We start from the raw sequence: 21,656 nt of genomic DNA, 5'->3' as shown, positions 1-21,656 counted from the left end.
TGTAATTGTTTTCCAGTTGAATTTGAACCTATGAAATTCCCATAAATGCATCATTCAAAATACAGGGAAAATCAACTTTTAGCCTAACACTTAAGTGTTTATTTTCAAATCTTAAGAATCTTCGCTATCGAATTAATATTAATGAAATAATTAACTGCCTTGAGGCTTTGCTACAGTGTTTTTGAGATTGAGGCAGTTCACCATAAGAAATACCACAAGTGTATATCACCCAGTGTGTATAGAACACATTTGGGGTGGCCCACTATAGAGAGTGTGTTCTGTTTTTCTGACTCAATAGTCAGGTGATAATAGAAGACCAACACTTTCAGCATTATATTTGCAATACAAATGAATGTCAGGCTCTGAATAAATCATCCTCACTGCCTCAGTGTATTTATGAGCCTCGCTTCTATTGAGAAAGCCCTCAGCTTTAGATCAGTAAGTATGAATAAATGTTGGAAAATTTAACATGATTAATCATTCACATACTTTCTCTTCCTTTTTTCCCCCCTTCCACACTCTAATTTCAATACCCAGAACCTGCTTTTTTCATATCAGCCTCCACAGTCATCCAGTCGCTTCTCCGTCTCCCAGACTGGGGATCTCACCGTCACAAACGTCCAGAGATCTGACGTGGGATACTATATATGCCAGACCTTAAATGTTGCGGGAAGCATCACAACAAAAGCCTATTTGGAGGTTACTGATGGTAATGTAGAGAGACTTTTATTTCAAAATGTCGAGGTGTAAGCCACAAGCTCATCCACGTGCCAAGGTGCCCCTTTACTTTTAGAATGGTACCACTTTATGGATGTCATGATGATGAACGCTTATCTTATATATCTAGGCTTTTCCGTGAATGGATCAGTTGTGCTGTGACTTTCACTCTCATTTGTCATCTGAAGCTCAAGCTTCATCTCGTAATGTGGAGATTGCACAAATTATGCAGTCTCAAATTTTGCATCTCCCTTCTTCCAAGCAATTGCTCCTAAATTTGGGGAAGATTCCTTGTGTTTTTTACTTCTTGTTCCCCTTCCTTGCATACGTTATCATCTGCTCTCTTCCGATAGCATTTAGGGAAAGGAAAAGAAGGTACTTTCCTACCCCTAAACTTGGGAATTCTGCCATCGTGATAGTGAATAGGATATTTGCTTAGTGACCAAATAATTGCTTGGAGTCATAATCCACCACTTTTCCAAATAAGGTAGTGCAGGGAAAGAAAACAAATGTGTGTGGGTGATACCCCTGATCAGCATTTCCCTTCTGGTTAGGCTTAATCCCTGTAGACTCCCAATTTAAAAATCCTTAATCTAAAAAAATTCAGCCCTGAATGACTTCACCATTTTGTAATGCCAAATAAAAGAATTCTGGAGGGAGAGCAATGGGTAAAAACTGGTGGGAAGGAGAAGATGTGGGAGAGTGGGAGAGAGAGATTGAAAGAGGAGGGGGAAAAATACAGAGAACGTAGTAAAGAGTAAAAAGACATCAGAAAGAAGAAGAAAAATTATATATATATATATATATATACAGAGCTGCCTAATCTGTGGGAATGAAAGGAGTGACAGCAAGAATTGAGGTCTTGAGCTCTGTCCTTCTCACCCTAACAGGCAGCAAATGGAAAAAGATTCTGTGAAGGGAATCTTTCATCTTTAAGAGGGAGGGCAGAAGAGGAATTAACCAACTGCTACTTGTCAGATATCTCAAAGAGTGATATACTCCAAAAAAGACTGATTTTCACCTCCACTCCCACCCTACTTCTACCCAGAACCCAGATAAAGGACTTGGGATAAGAAATGATAGAATCCTGACAGCAGGCAAAATACTGGGCTCCCTCTGTAGCCCCAGCCAAGAGAAAAAGCCTGTTTTTGTGCTTTTTCCTATTCTTTGTCGGAGTGGGCTAGGTGCCATGCTCAGAAAAGGATCCTTGTGTAGGTTCTAGTGGCGGGTACACATGTGAAAGTGGTCGAGGCACAGGCAGACTTGTCGAAAATGTACCACAAGGAGAGTTAGTCACCATTCTCACCCTCTGACTATTGCCAATTGACAGTCGGTGACTTGGCCCTGCTCCAGCTTGAGGTGGCACCGGACCTTGCTGTCAGACCTTGTGCTGCCAGCAGGGAGAGTCGATAGTGTTCCATTTTCTGGTAAATTTTGAGTGAAAGGTTTCCCTTCCCTATATTGAGAATATCAAAAGATAGTTTTTCTTGGGTTTTTTTTAACAAAATTTTATGGGTAGGATTTACTTTTAAAAAATGGTTCCACTTGCCCTTTTTATGAAAAGGACTTCTCTACCAATTTTCTTTTGACCTGTTGAGGAATTAGGTATAATTGTCAATTTTCAGCCTAGTGCAGCCTGCCCGTGTTGAACAAGTAGTAAAAATGAGTTATTTAATTATCCTACCTTTCAGGTCATTGAAGGGAGAATGGGATAGTTTAAAAATATGATTGTGGGCTCAAGACATTTTTTAACTCATGGGACTGCCGTGTTGCATGTCTAGAGTTGTTTTTGGTAGAAAACCAGCTATTAATCAAAGGGCTTTGCTTGATATTGCTTACAGATCCCACTTAGAAAACGAAGCATCCTTATACTGTTTTTCAATCTGTGGGTTCAGTTGTTGTTATGTTCTTATTACTCTTTACTGTAAAATCCAATTAGAGCTGAAAATGTTGGAGGTATGGTATGATTAAAGTCTCTTACTACATAACTATAACAGGGGTTAGTGGTGGTTCTTTCAATGCCTTTGCTCCACTAACAAAAGAGAATTGTTGATTCATCGTTGTCATTTTCTATCATCTCTCTTCAGTAATAGATTTAGGGATTTTCCATTATGACTGATGAAATAGTTTTAGAATTACAGTCACCTTGTTTTATATTTATTGTCCAACAGTCTCGCAGATAGTTTGAAAGTGTGAAAATGAGTCTCTTTCAAAAATCGCTTTCCTAAAACGTTTTTAAAAAAAGCATCATAATTTTCACATGCCCCTAAAATAATATAAAAATATTATTTTCTTCAAAATTATGTAAAGCTTCACTTTATTCAAGCATTTATTATACAGAAAAGAATGATAAAATGCCAAGGTATAAGAACTTCCACTAAACTATTTAAATATTAAAGTATCATCATTATCACCATGACACCAGAATTTATTAAAAACTTATGTTTTGTCCCTTATCGATGAAAGAAGTACAATGGGTCGCATTTGTCACAAAAATAATATGGTCACAGAAAATATTGCCAAGGTTGTGGAAATGTAATATGGCTCCATTTCTCAAGGCAAAACCATTGCTTGGGGAAAAAGGTTACACCAAAGTGCACATTTTCAACAAATGAAAATAGAATTTGTGACCTTTTTTTTGTTTTGTTTTTTTGGGTTTTTTGTAAAAAATAAAATGCATGCAGATTATCTGTACTCCAGTTGTTCAGGACTGTTAGTGGGCTTTTGATCTGTTTTCTTATATGTGTTTCTTGATTAACCTGACAATATAGTTAACACTTTTAGGGTGAGAAGGGTTGGTTTAAGGGAAGGTTCTTATCATCACTGTTTCTGATCTCCCATTGTGCTAATTGTTCATTATCTGTTTGCTATTCCTTATCTGCTAACAATCTGGTAACAGAGAGAGAAATTGTTTCTTCCCTACCAAAACAGTTTCTTCCTGTCATTAAGTTTTGTTTTTTTTGGTTTTTCCCACAGGTTCAGTAAACCATAGATGGGCATTATTGTTAGTAAAGTTGTAAACAACAACTGCCCCAGTAAATCTGTTTCTTGTTATTGCCTTTCCCCCTCCTGAGCTATCCCAGAGGGAAATGGGATACAAGGAGATGGTGAAAAATCCCAACTGTGCCAGTTTGGTATCAAGCTTCTGGGGGATGGCTTTGACACAAGAAGGGTGCTGGTGTAGGACTTTAAAATGATTAGTTGTGTTTGGGCAGCCCAGTCCACCCTCACACTTGCTTGAGTGTGCCTTTTATTCTCAATAGACAAGTGCTGATCTGAAATAAATATTTCCTCCAGAAAAAAAACCTCTTGTTATAACACATTTGTTCTGTGGAGACTGAGCCGAAACTTTTCAGGATGCATGAGATGAGATTTGAGAGTAGAGTTTCCTTTCCTAAATCCAATTAACTTTGTTCAAATAATTGTGGTATTTACTAAGCACTCATTTTGTACCAAACACTGTGCTATGCACTCGGGTAGTTAGAAGATAATCAGGTCCCACCTGGGGCTCACAGTCTAAGTAGGAGGAAGAACAGGTATTGAATCCCCAGTTTGATATAATGATGATGATGGTATTTGTAAAGTGCTTACTGTGTGTCAAGCACTGTTCTAAGTGCTTGCTTAATCAGGTTGGACACAGTCCCTGTCCCACTTGGGGCTCGCAATCTTAATCCCCATTTTATAGATGAAGTAATTGAGGCCCAAAGAAGTTAAGTGATTTACTCAAGGTCACACAGCTCTGTATGTGGCAGATCTGGGATTAGAACCCAGGGTCTTCTATGCTCTATCCAGGAAGCTCTGCTGCTTCCAAGAACATTATCATTTGGAGCATAGTCCCTGACCCACATGGAACTCATGGTTCAATAAGATAATTGAATCCCCTTTTAAAAATGGGGAAATAGAAGCGCAGAGAAGTTGTGACTTGCCCAGAGTCTCAAAGCAGGCAAGTGGCAGATGTGGGATTAGAAACCTGGCTCTCTGACTCACAGGCCTGTGTTCTTTCCATCAAGTCATGATGCTTCTTTATGTGTCTATATCAAAATGCTCTCGCAGTTGCTTCTTCAGTGTTTAGATTGAGCATATGGTGTTCAGTGTACAGGAGTGCTTTATTTAAGCAGTGGCATGCAAGTTATTTTGTGAAATACTGTAATAATGAGAGCCTTTTTTTGGTCATGCATAAAGGTAGCTCAGCAGATAAATTCTGTTAGGTAATTATGGGCAGGGAGCATGTCTGCTAATTTTGTTATATTGTACTCCCCCAAGTGCTTAGTACAGTGCTTTGCACATAGGTGCTTAATAAATACCACTGATTGAATGATTATGACCAAGGTAAGGAATAGGTGACAGACATTTTCCAGGTTTTAAAAATCTGTTGGTTTTACCCTGCCAAGTTTTCAGCCATCAATTTTGTGCTGCTCCACACAGCTATTAGTTAATTTCACATTAACAAATAGTGCGTGGTAGAGAATTGGAAGGCATCAGTAGGGAAAAAAAAAACCAGAATGTCATTAGGCTGTGCAGATTCTGAATTCTCCTTGCTCTTCTCTTTTCCACTGTTGCTGTGATTGAATGTTTATACCCTGATGATTATTGAATGATAATCAAGGCCCACTTTGAAAGTGAGATGAGAGTGCAGAAAAGTTCTGTGAATAAAACCTCTGACTCGACAGCGCATGCGAACGCATTGTGCTCTTCTTACCTTCACCAAGGTTGCAGGCTTGTTATTACATTTTTATCTGTAACTCCTTTGGTTACATCAGGTTTCCCAGCTTATCTAAAAGCTTCATTCTGCTTTCTCTGTCTCCTGAGTGTTCTGGCCACTTCAGTTGTTTAGTGAAATGGGTATTTACCCTGGTACCTAATCTCCAGAGCTCCTTTCCCTATTCCAAATGTCCTCTGAACCTAATGCACCTCCAACTCTTTCAGTCATTCAGTTGTTCAATGAGGATTGATTGAAAGTCCAGAGGAAATCTGGGTAGGGAGGGTATGCAGAGTCTAATCATTTTGAATGTAAACATCTCTGAGCATTTGCAAATGCTGGAGATCTCAACGAGGGCAACAATTGCTATGCCAAGTCATCAGAAACATACCCTGAAAGCCATGTAAATGTAAAACAGCTGGCCATGGACAGAGTAACAGTCTTTCATGTACATCTGTTGAATCAAAGAGTGGCAATAGATCATATAAGTCCAATATGAGATGTCTTCTATACAATTTATCAAAAACCCTTATCCTAAAGTGTAATGAGAATCAATATCATATTTACTTAGTACTTACTATAGGCACAGCACTGTTCTAGGCTCTTGAGAGAGTACAACATAACACAGTTGGTAGACAAGTTCCCCTCCCACCTCGCATGATTTTGCAAATGTGAAACCACCTCATCCTACCCAATGCATTTGCAGAGCTGTATTGGAGTGCAGAGTTATTAGGTGTGCCATTAATTCTTCAGAGCAAGAATGATATCTTGAAAAAAGCTAGTCCATCAATGAAACATTCAACACTAATAAAATACCATTTTGTGTGCCTTTTTATTATTTTGACAATGAGCACAACATAAATTTAACCCTCTGAATAATGTAGAGAAACAGTGTGGCTCAATGGAAAAAGCCCGGGCTTGTGAGTTAGAGGTCATGGTTCGAATTCCTGTCCGCCACTTGTCAGCTGTGTGACTGTGGGCAAGTCACTTAACTTCTCTGTGCCTCAGTTACCTCATCTGTAAAATGGGAATTGACTGTGAGCCTCACATGGGACAAGCTGATTACCTTGTATCTCCCCCAATGCTTAGAACAGTGCTCTGAACATAGTAAGCGCTTGACAAATACCAACTTTATTATTATTATGTGTGCCTCCTACTTTAATTACTTGTTTAATTAGCTTTAGCTTGCTGCAAAGCCCGGAGCCTCTGCTACTAGTTATATGATGAGAAAATTTCTTCCAGTTAGAGAAATCTATTTCCTGTGGTCTCTTCTGACAGTGATTGCAGACCGTCCTCCCCCAGTCATTCGGCAGGGTCCTGGGAATCAGACGGTAGCAGTGGACGGTACATTAGCCCTCAGCTGTGTGGCAACGGGCAGCCCGGTTCCCACCATCCTCTGGAGAAAGGACGGGGTTCTCATTTCCACCCAGGACTCCCGAATCAAGCAACTGGAGTCAGGGGTATTGCAGATTCGCTACGCCAAGGTAATGGGAAATGACCCACTGGGGTTGGCTGTCTGGTGGCGGTGCTTTTTTGCCTCCAGCCCCAGGCGTCGCTCTCACTAATTTGAGAATTAATGAGATGTTAAATAATTGTATTAACAGGCTTTTAATTGGCTGCTTTAGGCTTTTAGATGGTCTGGCTGTGTGTTTAAGATACTTTTACAGATTTGGCTGGTGGCAAGTACTTTGGAGCAAGGACGTCTAAGATAAATTGGGGAAAATATTTATGGTTTGTTAGTAGAAGAAATCCCTGCAAGTGAGAGCTCGCTGCCAAAATTCAATGAAGTATTTGTAAAGGAACGTGAGTCCCCGGATGACAGTAATCCCTAAATGCTTCATCAGTTGTGGGTTCACTTTCCCCATCTAAGGATGCATTGAATGAAACAGAACCAAAAAATAATGTCCTTGCCAACTGAGTGTTCAGAGTAACATTGTTAGACGGGTGTTAGAAAATGAATATTATTGGGGTTTAAGGATTTAGCACCACAACTCATATCTGTTCTTTCAGAGTTTGCTTTTAAGGCCAGGTTTAGGCAGATTAGTCAGGATCACGGAACATAGCCTGTTGTTGGGTGGGGATTGTTTTTATTTGTTGCCGAATTGTATTTTCCAAGCGCTTAGTACAGTGGTTTACTAAGGACTCAGTAAATACGATTGAATGAATATAATGTATGGAAGGACCATCTTAACTTCCATAAACTCAATTAATGATGATGTCACTAGCTAGCTGTGTGGAATGGTCAAACTATGCCGTTACTTTTTGGGCTTCTTTTAGCACATCTATTGCTGCCCCTATAAATACCATAGGGGATTAGGTGAGTAAAAGATGACCAGTTGATAGTGTTTTAGCTTTGAGTGGTGGAGACATGGTAAGATTACCACTTGGAGTCAAATTTGAACCTATGACCTCATCTTTTTTAATTTGATTACTGTTACCTTTAACTTAGACAGGAGGTTGATGGAAACTTCAACATAGTAAACTCCTCTCTTCTTTTTGAAGGGAAGAAGGGATATGGAAGATGCAGTGGCAAGTTCTAGTTAGGTTTACAAGCAGGGATGACTGTGAGCCAAGGGCAGGTGGAAGTGCAGGCACAAGTGCAGACCAGACTGGGCAGCCCCATTTAAAGGTGCCCAGAAGTGAGTGTGGCATCCTGTCCCTAGGAGCCCAGCTGCTATTGTTTTGCACCCACATAAAACTCCCCAGGGGCCCAGCTGCAAAGGCCTTGCTCAGATTTCTGAATATTACTGTGAGGCTTTCAAAGGTGTCTAGTAATCAGCCATGTTGAAATCGTCGTTTCTCTCAAATTCTGAATAGAAGAGAGAGGAGAAAGGGTAGGAGCATTCTTCTCTTCACAGTTATAGGCCAGAGTTCTGGAATGAGCCTTCACATTTGCTTTACTATGGAACATTTCTCTGGGCAGTGTTTCCATTTTTTTTCTTTAAAATGTTCCACATTTAGCAAATCCCATAAAAGGCAAAATTTCAGATTATAGAATCTGAATGAGATTATCCATATTCATGTGCTACGTTCAAAACCATAATTGCTTTTCCAGCCCATTGAGTTCTTGCTTGTTCAAAACCCTTATTTTCCATCTGTCTCTTCAGCTGGGTGACACTGGTCGGTACACCTGCATCGCTTCAACCCCGAGTGGCGAAGCTACATGGAGTGCTTACATTGAAGTTCAAGGTAAATTAGATATTCTTGGCTCAGGAAAATTCATCCAGAAAGTAAAATTCAATTGCTTTCTTCCCATGTGGCAAACTTGACCAAACGATTGAGGGCAGATCTGTTTAAATAAATGCCTTAGAAGATCTATTTCTATATGTGCCAATATATTTTTCATCTTTTGTTCCCTTGGTGAAGAATTTGGAGTTCCAGTTCAGCCTCCGAGACCCACTGACCCAAATTTAATCCCCAGTGCCCCATCAAAGCCGGAAGTTATTGATGTCAGCAGAAATACAGTAACATTATCATGGCAACCGAATTTGAATTCAGGTGCAACTCCAACATCTTATATCATTGAAGCCTTCAGGTATGGTGAACATAGTGGTTCTAGTTGTACCTGGTTTGTATTTGCCATTTAGTAGATTGATTTTAACTTGCATCTGTCTATCCTTAGCCATGCATCTGGCAGCAGCTGGCAGACAGTAGCGGAAAACGTGAAAACAGAAACATTTGCCATTAAAGGGCTCAAACCTAATGCAATTTACCTCTTCCTTGTAAGAGCTGCAAATGCCTATGGAATTAGTGATCCAAGCCAGATATCAGATCCAGTGAAAACACAAGGTAAATATTACCTGTTACTATGTTGGACCTTGGTTTTCCAAGCTCTTAAGATTTTGCAAACAAGTAGGGTATCCAAGTTGGTTTATCAGAATTTCAGGTTGTGCTTATGAATATTCTATTAGTTTACTTTCTTAATTTGACCAAGAGTTACTAAGGAATAGATAATTTGGGTTTTTTGTTATTTCTCTTCTATGAGGAATCTTAATATAATTCAAAAAAGTGTAGTACATTTCTAGAAATTGGATTAAGAAGACAATGTGGATCATAGCCATAGCTATTCACGGTAATACTAACATAGTTATACTAACATAGCATAGGGTGTTGTTGAGTGTTCAGAAATACTCACTGGCCAGGAGTTTCTTTTAAAATGCAAATAGAACTTAGGTTAAGTTCACTCAAAATAAGAAATGTAAACAATTTTTGTGTGAAAAACTGCTTTGGGAGGGAAGAAGAGATGGAGAAAAAAGAAGGCAGAAGAAAATAACTTCTTTTTTGTTATGATGGATAACAATGGAGAAGGATATATACACAGCCATGTCTGATTGCTCATCGTTTGTATTTTGTTTCTTCCTACATTTTCAGTTATGGCAGCCTCATTTTGTTAACTTAAGCCTCCAATGACCATGCACTTTCTGTAGTTTCCAAAACTCAACTTCTCTGTAGTGCATATATTAGAAAAGCTGTCTGAAACTCCAAATGATTTACCTTTTTTCAGCCTATAAGTATTAGTATGTGTTTCGATATTGAAAATGTGGGGCCCTTGCTTTGTTAAAAAGGACAGACAGCCTCCAAACTAATTGCTGGGAAATGGAAACCATTTTTCCTACTGGGCATAGATTTGTATGGGCTCCCCGTGGTAGCACTCAAACATGTTTTGAGTTACCCAACGCAGTGCAAAGGCCAGCTTCTAGGTTAAAGTCATCCCAAACATGGGAATTGTTTGTGATGACACCTGCCCTCTGCTGGAATCCTTTGGATTTCCTCCATCAGAGATGGAACTGGGCAAGTCTTCTTTGGGAGTGTCTGTTCATTTCAATATTCCATTGAAACCCAAAGGGAAGTAAGGAGAGGTATAAAGCGTGCACGAGTGTGTGTGTATGTGTCTGATTGCAACACACCCTTAAGCCTAAATGTGTTCTTGTGAGTCACCTAAATGGGAGATTTAACACTGTATTGGAGCCTTTTTAGGGTGTGGTAGGTTTTCACTCTCAGACCCACCTCTCTAAAGAATGAAAGAAACATTCCAACTATACAAAAAACCCCACCCTCTGAAAGTGCATAAATATGTGAACAGTATCACACATAGTTATGGCAGTGTGAATACTGACATGTAAGCTTGTGTTTATTTAGCCATTTGAAGGTTTTATGGATAGCAGAAGAAAGTCAGTGGATGAGAGCTTCATTTGACTTCCTTATTAAAACGTAGAATGTTTACAGTCACCAGTCCAAAATTATGCATTTTGTTTATTGTCCCAGATGTTTATGTACAGCAAGGCTGAAATCTCATATTTACTGCACCAACTTTGTAGCCTTGAGTGCTTCATTGATTGAGCATTTAGTAGAGCAAGGTAAATGAGATATCATGAGGCTCTTTCTGGATATCTGTTGCATTCAGACTATAGATTCCCCTTACTTCTCATTGCAGATGTGGCATTCATCCCACTATTCTACACTTTTGTTGCATCTGACCCAGTTGGATCCTGTACTGTCTGGGTTTCGCCCCAGCCAATCTTTTCTATATGATTTAGAAGTGGTGGTGCACCTTAGTTGCAAAAAATCAGTTGCCTCATCTTGTGCTACTCAGTGGTGTATGTGACTTCATTTGATCTGTGTTGACTTCTTCATTTCATGCAGATTCATGTATCTATTCATTTTTTCCATTGTTTTTCTTTACACTGGCTCATTTTTCTTGAAAATGTGATGTTGCTGCCATTTTTGGATGCTCCAGTTAGGGTCAACACCATGGTTATTAAACTCCAAAGGGAGGGCAGGAAGTTCCCCTTTGACAACAGGAAACTAATAGTTACCTTCCTGGTGGACAAAGCGGCTGCTGCTATTTACTGTTGTTTCTGCTGCCCTTGCTCTTTATTTTGCCTCATTTTCACCCTGCTTGACCCTCCCCACTGATTACTAATGATAAAAAACAACTTTGTTTCCTATGAATCTGAAGGAGCCTAATTTCTCAAGCTTGGCTCCAGGTCAAAAAACGACTCCATGCCCAACCTTCCTGGGAGCTGCTGGGAGTCTAAACTGCCGGTCTGGTTTTGTATTGATTTTTGCGTTGCCAATATGGTTTGAGCTATTAGGCTGATCTTTTGAATCGTTGCAGATGTCCCACCAACGAGCCAGGGAGTGGATCACAAGCAGGTGCAGAGAGAACTAGGAGATGTGGTCCTGCACCTCCACAACCCCACAATCCTTTCCTCCTCTTCACTTGAAGTTCATTGGACAGTAAGTCTGCATGCTCTTCATTTCAGTGAACATCTGCTCCAAGGCAGCTCAGCCATGTTAAAAGAAGTACACACTTGGCTCACTTTATGGGCTGGGAACATATTAGCAGTGTTGTACTGTACTCTCCAAACTGCTCCAAACAGAAGGTGCTCAATGAAGACGTTTGGCCTAGTGGATAGAGCATGGATCTGGGAGTCAGAAGGACCTGAACTCTAATCCTGGCTTCAGCAGTTGTCTGCTCAGTGAACTTGAGCAAGTCACTTCCCTTCTCTGTGCCTCAGTTACCTCATCTGTAAAATGGGAATTGACTGTGAGCCCCGTGTGGGACTTGGACTGTGTCCAACATGATTAGCCAGTACCTATCCCAGTGCTCAATACAGTGCCTGGCACGTAGTAAGGGCTTCACAAATACTAATGAAAAGAAAATGAATAAATACCATTTATTGAATGATTTTTAGATCCAGAAAGAGTCAGGAGAAAAATAATCTGGAAAACTCCTAGAATGTGTTTGAACTCCAGTGCAGTGCCAGCTACTAAACCAAGAAGCAATATGCTCCTTTACCTGATTCCACAGAGTCAGAGTCACAATGCAGACATTGCCCTGGCAGTCTTGTGTTTGTGTAAGTGCAAAGGGTTACCACTTTGCTGCTCTGGGATTTTATCTTACTCCCATCCCAAGGTCCCAGGGACCTTGTTGATAACCTGGACCACAGGCCTCCTTGCATGGTAGTGGGAGTGTGGAGAGCAACTGGTATGCACAACTGGTATAAACAATTCATTGCCATCCCTTTGTAAATGTCATCCTAAAGGAGAAGCAGCATGGCCTGGAAATCAGGTGGACTTAGGTTCTAATTCTGGCTCAATCACTAGTCTGCTGTCTGATCTTGGGAAAGTCACTTCACTTCTCTATGCCTCAGTTACCTCATTTTAATGGGGATAAAGACTGTAAACCTGATGTGGGATAGGGACTCTGTCCAACCTGATTAATTTGTATCTACTCCAGTGCCTAATATAGTGTCTGGCACATAGTAAGTGCTTAAAAAGTACAATTTTTTTTAAAAAAAACTTACCACTAGAGTGCAAGACTAGACTCTTGACTAGAGAACAAGAATCAAACATGCAAGTGCTGAAAATCAAATTGGTGTCAATCAATGGTATCTATTAAGTACTTACTATATGTAGAGCACTATACTGAGCACTTGAAAGAATACAGTACCAAGAGGTGGTAGACATGATTTATGTCCTCAAGGAGCTTACCTATGTCTGGTGTCAATCAACGAACTATCTCATGTTCAGTTATAGACAATTCAATCATTTAGGAAAACCATTATCAACAGGACTGTCATATCAGCAATCATTGAACTTCCATGAGATGGAAAAATGGTGGAGGAAGGTAGAGAAAATGTTTTTGGGTCCTCTGTGGTTGATGTTGTTGGGAAACTATTGCTTCTCTTGATAGACCTGTTAACTTGTTGATTCTGAGTTCTCAGTTAGGGAAAAATAGTCCAAGTTAAAAACAAAAACAACCTGTGGCCTAAAACAGAATTGAGATGTGATTCCTTATGACCCCCTTATTTGTGTAGTAGAGCAACAGTTCCATCCATTAAGAATAAAGGCTTCAAATTGTGATGCATGAATGCGATCCCAGAAAGGGTCCCATTCTCCAAACTGCATTTATTTTCCACTGGATTCCTTTTCTGAATAGTTTTTCCTTTTAAATGGAAAAAGTTGAACTGAGATTTATGGTATAAATTAATTTAGAAAACTCTTAATGAAAGAAACATGGGAAAAGTTGAGTTGACATATGTCACTTTGCTTCTTGTGAGCTTCATGTATTGCGCTCTTCCAAGCGCTTGGTACATTGCTTTGCATACAATAAGTGCTCAATAAATACAATTGAATGAGTGAATCTCTTATATTATTTTTGTTTCCTGAAAAAAGTTGTTACGAGAAATTTACATTTCTGTTGTCCTTGTAGGTGGACCAACAATCCCAGTATATTCAGGGGTATAAAATTTTGTACAGACCATTTGCAGCAAGTTATGGTGAATCAGAGTGGTTAGTGTTTGAAGTAAGGACCCCGACCAAAAACAGTGCTGTGATACCAGACCTGAAAAAAGGAGTTAACTATGAAATCAAGGTCCGGCCCTTCTTTAATGAATTCCAAGGTGCAGATAGTGAAGTCAGATTTGCCAAAACACTGGAGGAAGGTGAGTAGTCCTGTATGGTATTTTCACGTACATTTGTTTGGCATTTGTTAGAAATTAATTATTCATTATTCTCTGAACTGAAATCAGTTACTTGGATATTTGAGATATGGACACTACTCATTTTTGGATCCTTATTTTCTCTTCCTAAATACCAACTGATGTCTTTGGGTTTTTTTTTCTCTCCATCAGCACCCAGTGCTCCACCCCAAAGTGTGACTGTGACAAAGAATGATGGGAATGGGACTGCAATTCTGGTTACCTGGCAGCCACCCCCAGAGGATACCCAGAATGGAATGGTCCAGGAATACAAGGTAACAACAACACAGAGGAAGGGACTGAAGAGAGTCTCAGGTTGATGTTTAGGTTGATTGTGGATACTTGGCTCCATCTGCTGGTAAAAATCAAAGCATGTATAATAAGAAAAGGAATTGAACGTTTTGCATTTATTGAGGAATTTCCTATAGACCGTTAGCTATCTCTGTTGTACAAAGAGCATCAATAAACAACAAATTTTAAATGGGAAAGGTATGCACAGTGGCAAAACAGGGCAAGCAGTCAAGTGCTGCAAACAGGAAATTTCCCATTTATTGTAAAATAATCCCCAAAGTGTTGACAATATTTGGGAATGGGGTTGAGGCTTAGTAATCTTATTTGAGAAATGTATATATTTTGAAGAAACATCTATTTATTGATATAAAGATTAATTTAATCTGGGAGTAAGGCATCATTTAACACCCCCTTGTTCAATCTATTCCTTCATTCAAATTTATTTATTAAGGCTTACTATGTGCAGGACACTGTACTAAGCGTGTGGGAAAGTACAGTGCAACAATAAAGAGTAAAAATCCCTGTCTTCAAAAAGCTCATTGTCTAGAGGTGGGGGAGACAGACACCAGTACAAATGAATACAATTACAGATATATACATATATACCAAAGTCTAACCTTAAATGCAAAGTATTTTCACTGGTGTTCAGCATATTTCAGTCCCATCTGGTCATCTCTAAATGAGTTGGTATTTGACCATTCCCCCTTTTATGATTGCGGATCCAGATGTGTTAACCTTTTTTCCTTGAATTTTTTGAATGCCCCACTTCTGGATAAGATTCTTATGCAGTTTTGCAAAAGATCCTTGTTCATTATGATTCTCTTTGTCTTAAGTTCATTTGAGCCCCAGCTTTCATCACCGTAGTTGTAATAATGTTATGGAAAACACTTCTCACTTATTCCTAGGACACTGACTCTGTTTCAGTCAACCGCAACGTTTATGAAGATGCTTTTTACACTCGTAGACTCTGCAGTCTAATTGCTCTATGCCATACAAGTTTAATGTATAGCAGTCCCATACTGGGTCAGGATTGGGTCAAGGCATGAGAAGTTTGTCACACTCAGTGCTCTCATAGTCCCAGGCACCTTAGCTGAAGCAACTAGGCTGAGTTATTGTGCATGGGGCACTCATCAAGGAACTTTTTAGAGACCAGTAAGTCATTTTCCACAAGCTTCTGAAGAGCTGTTAGTTGGTAATGATTGTTAATCGCTTACGTCATAGACTGATGGAAACCAGCAGCTTCAAGGTGAAAGCTTTCATATTCGATTACAAACGTGTGGAACCTAAATGATAACAGACATCAGCTGGAATTGTAGTTGAGGAAAGTACAAGAGAGGGGAAAATCATGCCTTTTAGCATTTAAACTCCTGGGCTTCCTGTCTCACAAACGGTTTTAGGGGGAAAATATTTCTTAGATTAATTTAGAGTCCAGATTTTTAAATGGGAGGGAACCTTGAAAAATTGAAGTTACATTCAAACCTCCTGTTTGAGCCTCCACTCTTTTGAATATTCTTACTCTTCTGGGCTTTTTCTTTCTGAATTACCTTCGTCATTGGAAGAGATTACAGCATCCTGAAAGCAATTCTGTCAAGATGCAAGGGTACTGAATAATGCCATCTGTACCTCAGTCTTAGATGTTTTTTGAGTAATGTTACATTTTTAATATTCAGGATCTTTATCTTGCAGGTTTGGTGTTTAGGCAATGAGAGCCGATACCATATAAACAAGACAGTGGATGGCTCTACATTTTCTGTAGTCATTCCATCACTGGTTCCGGGTATCCGATACAGTGTGGAAGTAGCAGCTGGCACTGGTGCAGGACCTGGTGTGAAAAGTGAGCCTCAGTTTATCCAGTTAGGTAAGTATCAGTTCAGATCCTGTGGGTAACTATGTGTACAAGTCTTTGTCTTTCCTTCCTTCCCTCTTTGGGAACCTGATAAATTATCATGTAAATCAGGACAAAATGAGCTGAGTTGGTAGTAATGGGTTATTATCATTAATATTATTATTAATAATAATAATGATGGTAATAATAATGTGTTTAAGCACTTATTATAATGCCAAGCAAGCACTATATTAAACACTGGTTGGGTACATGATAATTAGATAATTATCCCAGAGGGAGAGAGAACAGCTGAGACCTAGAGCCTGAGCCTCCTGACTGTCGGTTCCAGGTTGTTGCCACAAAACCATGTTACCTCCCTCACTCTTGGCTAATATTAGCAATGGAGTAAACTCAGAATATGTCTCAAGATATTAGGCTACACCTATGTAGTCTGCCTAGCTTGTGTGGGCATTGTTGAGTGCTCCCTGGGACAAGTGATGGGATGGATCAGGAATAGCTCAATCTCAACAGTGAGGCAGGAGGAAGGATTATTAGCCACCACAACCATCATGGCTATCATGGCCATAGTCTTAAGAAATTTGGATGTTTTATAAACAATCCCTGGGATGCTCCTACTAATGATGATAATCATACTTGCTAAGGAGTAAAGAGAAGCAGCATGGCCCAGTGGAAAGAGCACCAATTTAGGAGTCAGGGGTCATGGGTTCTAATTTCAGCTCCGCCACATGTCAGCTGTGTGACTTCGGGCAAGTCACTTAACTTCTCGGTGCCTCAGTTTCCTCATCTGTAAAATGGGGATTAAGACTGTGAGCCTCATGTGGGACAACCTGATTAGCCTGTATGTACCCCAGCGCTTAGAACAGTGCTCTTCACATAGTAAGCGCTTAATAAATACCAACATTATCGTTATTATTATTAAGGGCTTACTAGGTCCAACACTGTACTAAGCATTGCCGTAGATATAATCAGGTTGGGCACACCCTGTCCCTCCTGAGGCTCTTAGTCTAAGTAGGAGTGAGTAGGTTTGAATCCCCATTTCACAGGTGAAGAAACTGAGGCCCTGAGAAGTTAAATGACTTGCCCAAGGTCACACAGTAGGCATGTGATAGAACTAGGATTAGAACCCAAATTCTCCAACTCCCAGGTGCTTGTCCTCTAGGCCTAATCCAATTAAGTGCCTGCCGTTGGAAATTTTACAAGTAAATGGATTTATGTAGCAGTTTGGGGTTTAGGTTTGTCAACCTCAATAGTTGACAATAGTAAAATGTTGCAGATTCATTTTTCATTTGCCTTTATTCTCGTTTTGGGTACGGCATATGTCTACTAATTCCAAGAGCTCAGTACAACGCTCTGCACACAGTAAATGCTCAATAAATACGATTAATTGATTGATTAATTGGCCACTGCATTTCAGTTCTCTGCAACACATTTGAGAGAGATATAGAATCATTGTTAACTGGAAATCTGGCAGTAGCCAACACTGACTATTTTAAATAGAAGCCTTCCCCTCGACCACACTTACCTGTACAATCTGAAAACAAAATGTATTTTGTCCAGAATGCTTCTTCCTGACTTCTGCCACAACCAATTTTCAGCCTGAATCATGGGATTTGATTACCCTTAATTTAGCATGTGTAAATGTAATTGTGGTTATTAGTGATTAAATTATCCAACTCTTTGTAAAATCCAGCTTCCAAAACCATGAGCCAAAATAAATTTTATTGAAGCAGACATAAAGAACTTAATAAAATTAAGAGGTAATAATGGTGAAAAATGGGTATCCAAGAATACGTGGCAGAGATTTATGAGGTTAGAGGCTTTTTAAAAATGAAACCCCTTCTAGAACAGATAGCTTCCTAGACCATTAATGGCACATGTCATCTCACACATCTAGATTATGCTTTTGGATTTGCTCCAGGTCAATGGAGATTGAAAGTGATTATCCCTTTGGAACCTAGTTAGCGGCTTCATATGTAACGAATTGGTAGTTGTCTCCACTGAGGGGCTTAAAGGTGATTCACACGTCAGACTCAGCTGTCAATCTTATTATCAGCCACTGGAGGTTGAAGGTTCAAAATTTGCATTGGAGTTGCCAGTGCAGATGTCGCCAGACCTGTGCATCTCCTACATGCAGATAATGCCAACCCCACTAACACTGTCCATGCCAATGCACAAAGCCCTGGTTCTTGGGACTTGGGGATAAATCAGTCATACAAAGTAGGAAGTGGAGATAAGGCACCCCAGGACTGCTTCACCTTGGATACACTCCAGTGTTTTATCGGCTTTGAATGCACACAGTGTTGCTTTTCTCTCATAATAAGAAAAATTATGAGAGGCTAGGGACAATTAACAGGTAGTCCTCTATATCGTATCCACTTTTTTGACAAACCGATCTCGAGATCACCTCTTTGGCTTAGATGGAGGGAGGTTTCATCTTTTACTTTGAAGTTGTTTCTGATTTAATACAATCCTACCTTTTTGGAATTAATTCTCTGACTGGGAACCTCATGGCTTACTTACGTATGAATTTGATTTTCCAATGCCTTCCATTTATAAAGCATACTTAGTTCTCCAGGCATTATTACAGCTTGATAAAAGTAGAAATAGTGGAGTTTATAGTAACTCAATCATATAAAGAGTTATTGAAAATTTTTAAATGCTTCCATTAAAGGCAAATCATATAGCATAAAATTTTGACTCGACTTTTTTGTAGTGTGCTTGAAAGATTTGTGGACATTGCCTGAAATTGGGGCACTTAGAATAGTTTAAATATAAATTTCCACTAAAGAAAAGCTGTCAGAGCTGCCACAACCTCATCAGAAATGGCCTTGTTCACTGGGGAGATGTATGCCAATAGTAAGTGAACACATATTAAGTTTGTAAAATGAGGAAAACACCATTCTGCACATTAGGGAGGATACGTATGAATGTCTTGATGGAGTCTTCAACATCTGATAAGTGTTGAGAAGGTGTTAGAGTGAAATAGGCGAGAGTTTTACAGCAGTCTCAGGTGTGACAATATTATCAATCAATCAGTCTTATTTCTTGAGCACTTACTATGTGCAGAGCACTATACCAAGCGCTTGGGAGAGAACAGTATAACAGAGTTGGTAGACATGTTCCCTGCCCACTAGGAGCTTAAAGTCTAGGGGATGATAGTACACAATGATAATAATACAACATCCTTTCTATTTCCCTCCTACCCCTAGCAGTCTTGCAACACTCTAAACCTTGGGTTGTAAGGGATTAGGCCAGTCTGGAGAGTGGAGCTAGGAAACCAAATCTTGTCCTAAAGGGAGAGGTCACCTCAAGAGGGCCAAGTGATGAAAAGGAGACAGGCCAAGTTGACAAGAAGAACCAGAGTTGGGGTTGCATCCTTAGGGGAAAAAGGCAAGGCCCCTGGAATGGGACTCCAGTAGAGACTGTATGGTCATTATGGGCAGGGAATGAGTCTGCTAATTCTGTTGTGTTGTACTCTTCCAAATGCTTAGCACAGTGCTGTGGTCATAGTAAGCACTGAAAAAATGCCATTAATTGATTGATTGTTATTACTTTAAGACTAGAAGACAATTCTTTGATCCCCTTAAAATACTATTAGCCTTCAGCCACAGAACCAGCTTGGAATCTAAGATTCTCCTTAACGAAGATAAAGTCAGGGAGACACCGTGATCAGTAGACACATACATGTCTAGAAAGCAGGTCACGTTTTGAGTATTGGATGGATTTTTCTTGTTATTTCTCCTTGTCAATCAGGCTCTTTGCAGATGTTTTCCAAAGTCTCTGCTGCAGATTGGATATGGAATTTTAATATGGGAATGAGTAGGAAAGTCAGTTCAAAAAAGGGGAAAAAATGTGCGTTTTCAAGCATAAATAGTTTCTATTGGTGTTCACAATATATGTGTTGATAGATAAATATCATCATCATAATTAGTACAAATATGTTTCTCATTTTAAGAAGATGTGATTTTCATGTTACAGATAAAAACCACAATACCATTGGGAGTTCTTAAAGTGGCAAAAATGCTCTTATTTTAAATAGCAAGTTTTCATTATATCCTGAGTTAAACAATGTGGCCATTTATTAGAATAGTGCCTTTTTTCTTGCTTATCAAGTTCTCACTATAGAACATACTTACTGTTTTAAGGCTTCATCTGTCACCACCTTGCATTGTGTCTGGTATACTGCATTTATACCTTTTTTATAATATGGAAGTGTTTTCAGGAGCAATGTTTCTCAGGATATTTTTTGGAGAACAGGTTGAGGAAAATGCTATTTAAAATGTCCTTGATTTAAAATTTAAATCACAGGGCTTTAAAGGGAAAAAACATTTATCTTGAAATGTATAAATGTGTGCTGGTCTTCCATATCTTAATACAGTCTCAGCTGCAGTGAGACAAAGGATGAGATCTAGAGTGGCAGTTTTAATTCATTAGTCACACAGCACTTTATACTGTTAAGCCCATCTGGCCACTTGTGTGGAACCTCACTCAGCCGTTTCCATAAAATCTAAAGCAACCCAACTTAACCTTGCACAAATAGCCATGAAATCTATAAACCTAGCAGATACAAAGAGTGTATAAAGGAGAAAAGAATAGTTTTGCTTCATTAACTTTCAGAGTACGAAGTGCTCTTAGGAAAACTGAAGATAAAAGAGTCTGGAACATGAAATAAAACTTTCAGTCAACAAATAGTTGAATGCGGGTTATCGCTTGTGAAAGTCAGTATTTAGCCTTGACCTGCCATATAATTAAATCTGGAATTCCCTTCCAAGACAAAGCAAATGACAACTAGTCGCAATTTAACCGTTTCACAACAAAAAAGCCATCATTTTCTTAAAATAAATGTTTTCCTAGACTGTGGCTTGCATATTTCTCCTCTATATATGGTAATTGTCGGAATGAGAAAACTGCATCTTGGAGGAAAAAAAGGAAACTTGGAGAACATTAATTTAAAAATATATTTCCTTCTCCAACCAGATGTACCAGTTAGGACTACTGATTTTTTTTTTTTTTTGCTTAATTTGGAAGAGAACTAAGTTTTGCCTGTGAAGCAGGTTGTATAATTAACTCAATCGAGTCAATCCAATTCTGTTAACATGCAGTTGTTCTTATCTAAAAATACCAATATCAATAAATTGGGCAAAGGCCCAGCTTCATCTTTCACCAGATGTTGCAGGGGAGAACTGCCATTTGATTATGTCAAAATTAATAAAACTGCAGCACACAAATGGGAATTTTCTGCCCAGTGACCACCCTCGATACTAATGCCATTTAGTGCCAAATGAAGATGCTGGTTGGTAGGTGATGCAGCTGCAACAGTATTCCTGAGAGGTCCTTTTGGGCATGCCATGTGTGAGCTGAACTGAGTGCAAAGGATAAAAGATATGCACTTTATAAAAAATGAATATGCTTGAGGATGTAATGCTTCCATTTGAAAAAAGAGCTTTAAAGAGGCTTGCATTCCTTTTGTTCTGTTTTTCTGGTCTGAATAGATTCAGGAAAAAAAGTTGGCCTTTCGACTATATTTTTTAATGCAACATGATATTAAGGTATTCCACAGCTCTTACAGCTAGTTCTGTATCATCTTTACAAATGAGCGCTCCTTGTCCATTGGTAA

General features: G+C 39.3%; 1 protein-coding gene across 8 annotated transcripts in view; it reads left to right on the top strand.

Moving 5' to 3' along the window:
- The window catches only part of ROBO1 (roundabout guidance receptor 1), a 797,263-nt gene that overhangs the window by 735,323 nt on the left and 40,284 nt on the right, over positions 1-21,656 (top strand). For all 8 annotated transcript variants that reach the window (XM_039914411.1, XM_039914413.1, XM_039914415.1 and 5 more), the window contains 9 exons: positions 538-709; positions 6,695-6,900; positions 8,524-8,605; positions 8,783-8,951; positions 9,039-9,205; positions 11,535-11,656; positions 13,635-13,866; positions 14,056-14,177; positions 15,880-16,051. In XM_039914411.1, coding sequence (XP_039770345.1) covers positions 538-709; positions 6,695-6,900; positions 8,524-8,605; positions 8,783-8,951; positions 9,039-9,205; positions 11,535-11,656; positions 13,635-13,866; positions 14,056-14,177; positions 15,880-16,051 — 1,444 coding nt within the window. The remainder of the gene's footprint in view (positions 1-537; positions 710-6,694; positions 6,901-8,523; positions 8,606-8,782; positions 8,952-9,038; positions 9,206-11,534; positions 11,657-13,634; positions 13,867-14,055; positions 14,178-15,879; positions 16,052-21,656) is intronic.

Source organism: Ornithorhynchus anatinus, chromosome 17, assembly GCF_004115215.2.
Source record: "Ornithorhynchus anatinus isolate Pmale09 chromosome 17, mOrnAna1.pri.v4, whole genome shotgun sequence".
NCBI lineage: Eukaryota > Metazoa > Chordata > Mammalia > Monotremata > Ornithorhynchidae > Ornithorhynchus > Ornithorhynchus anatinus.
The sequence above is the reverse complement of the archived record's forward strand: the minus strand, read 5'-3'. Positions and strand labels throughout refer to the sequence as shown.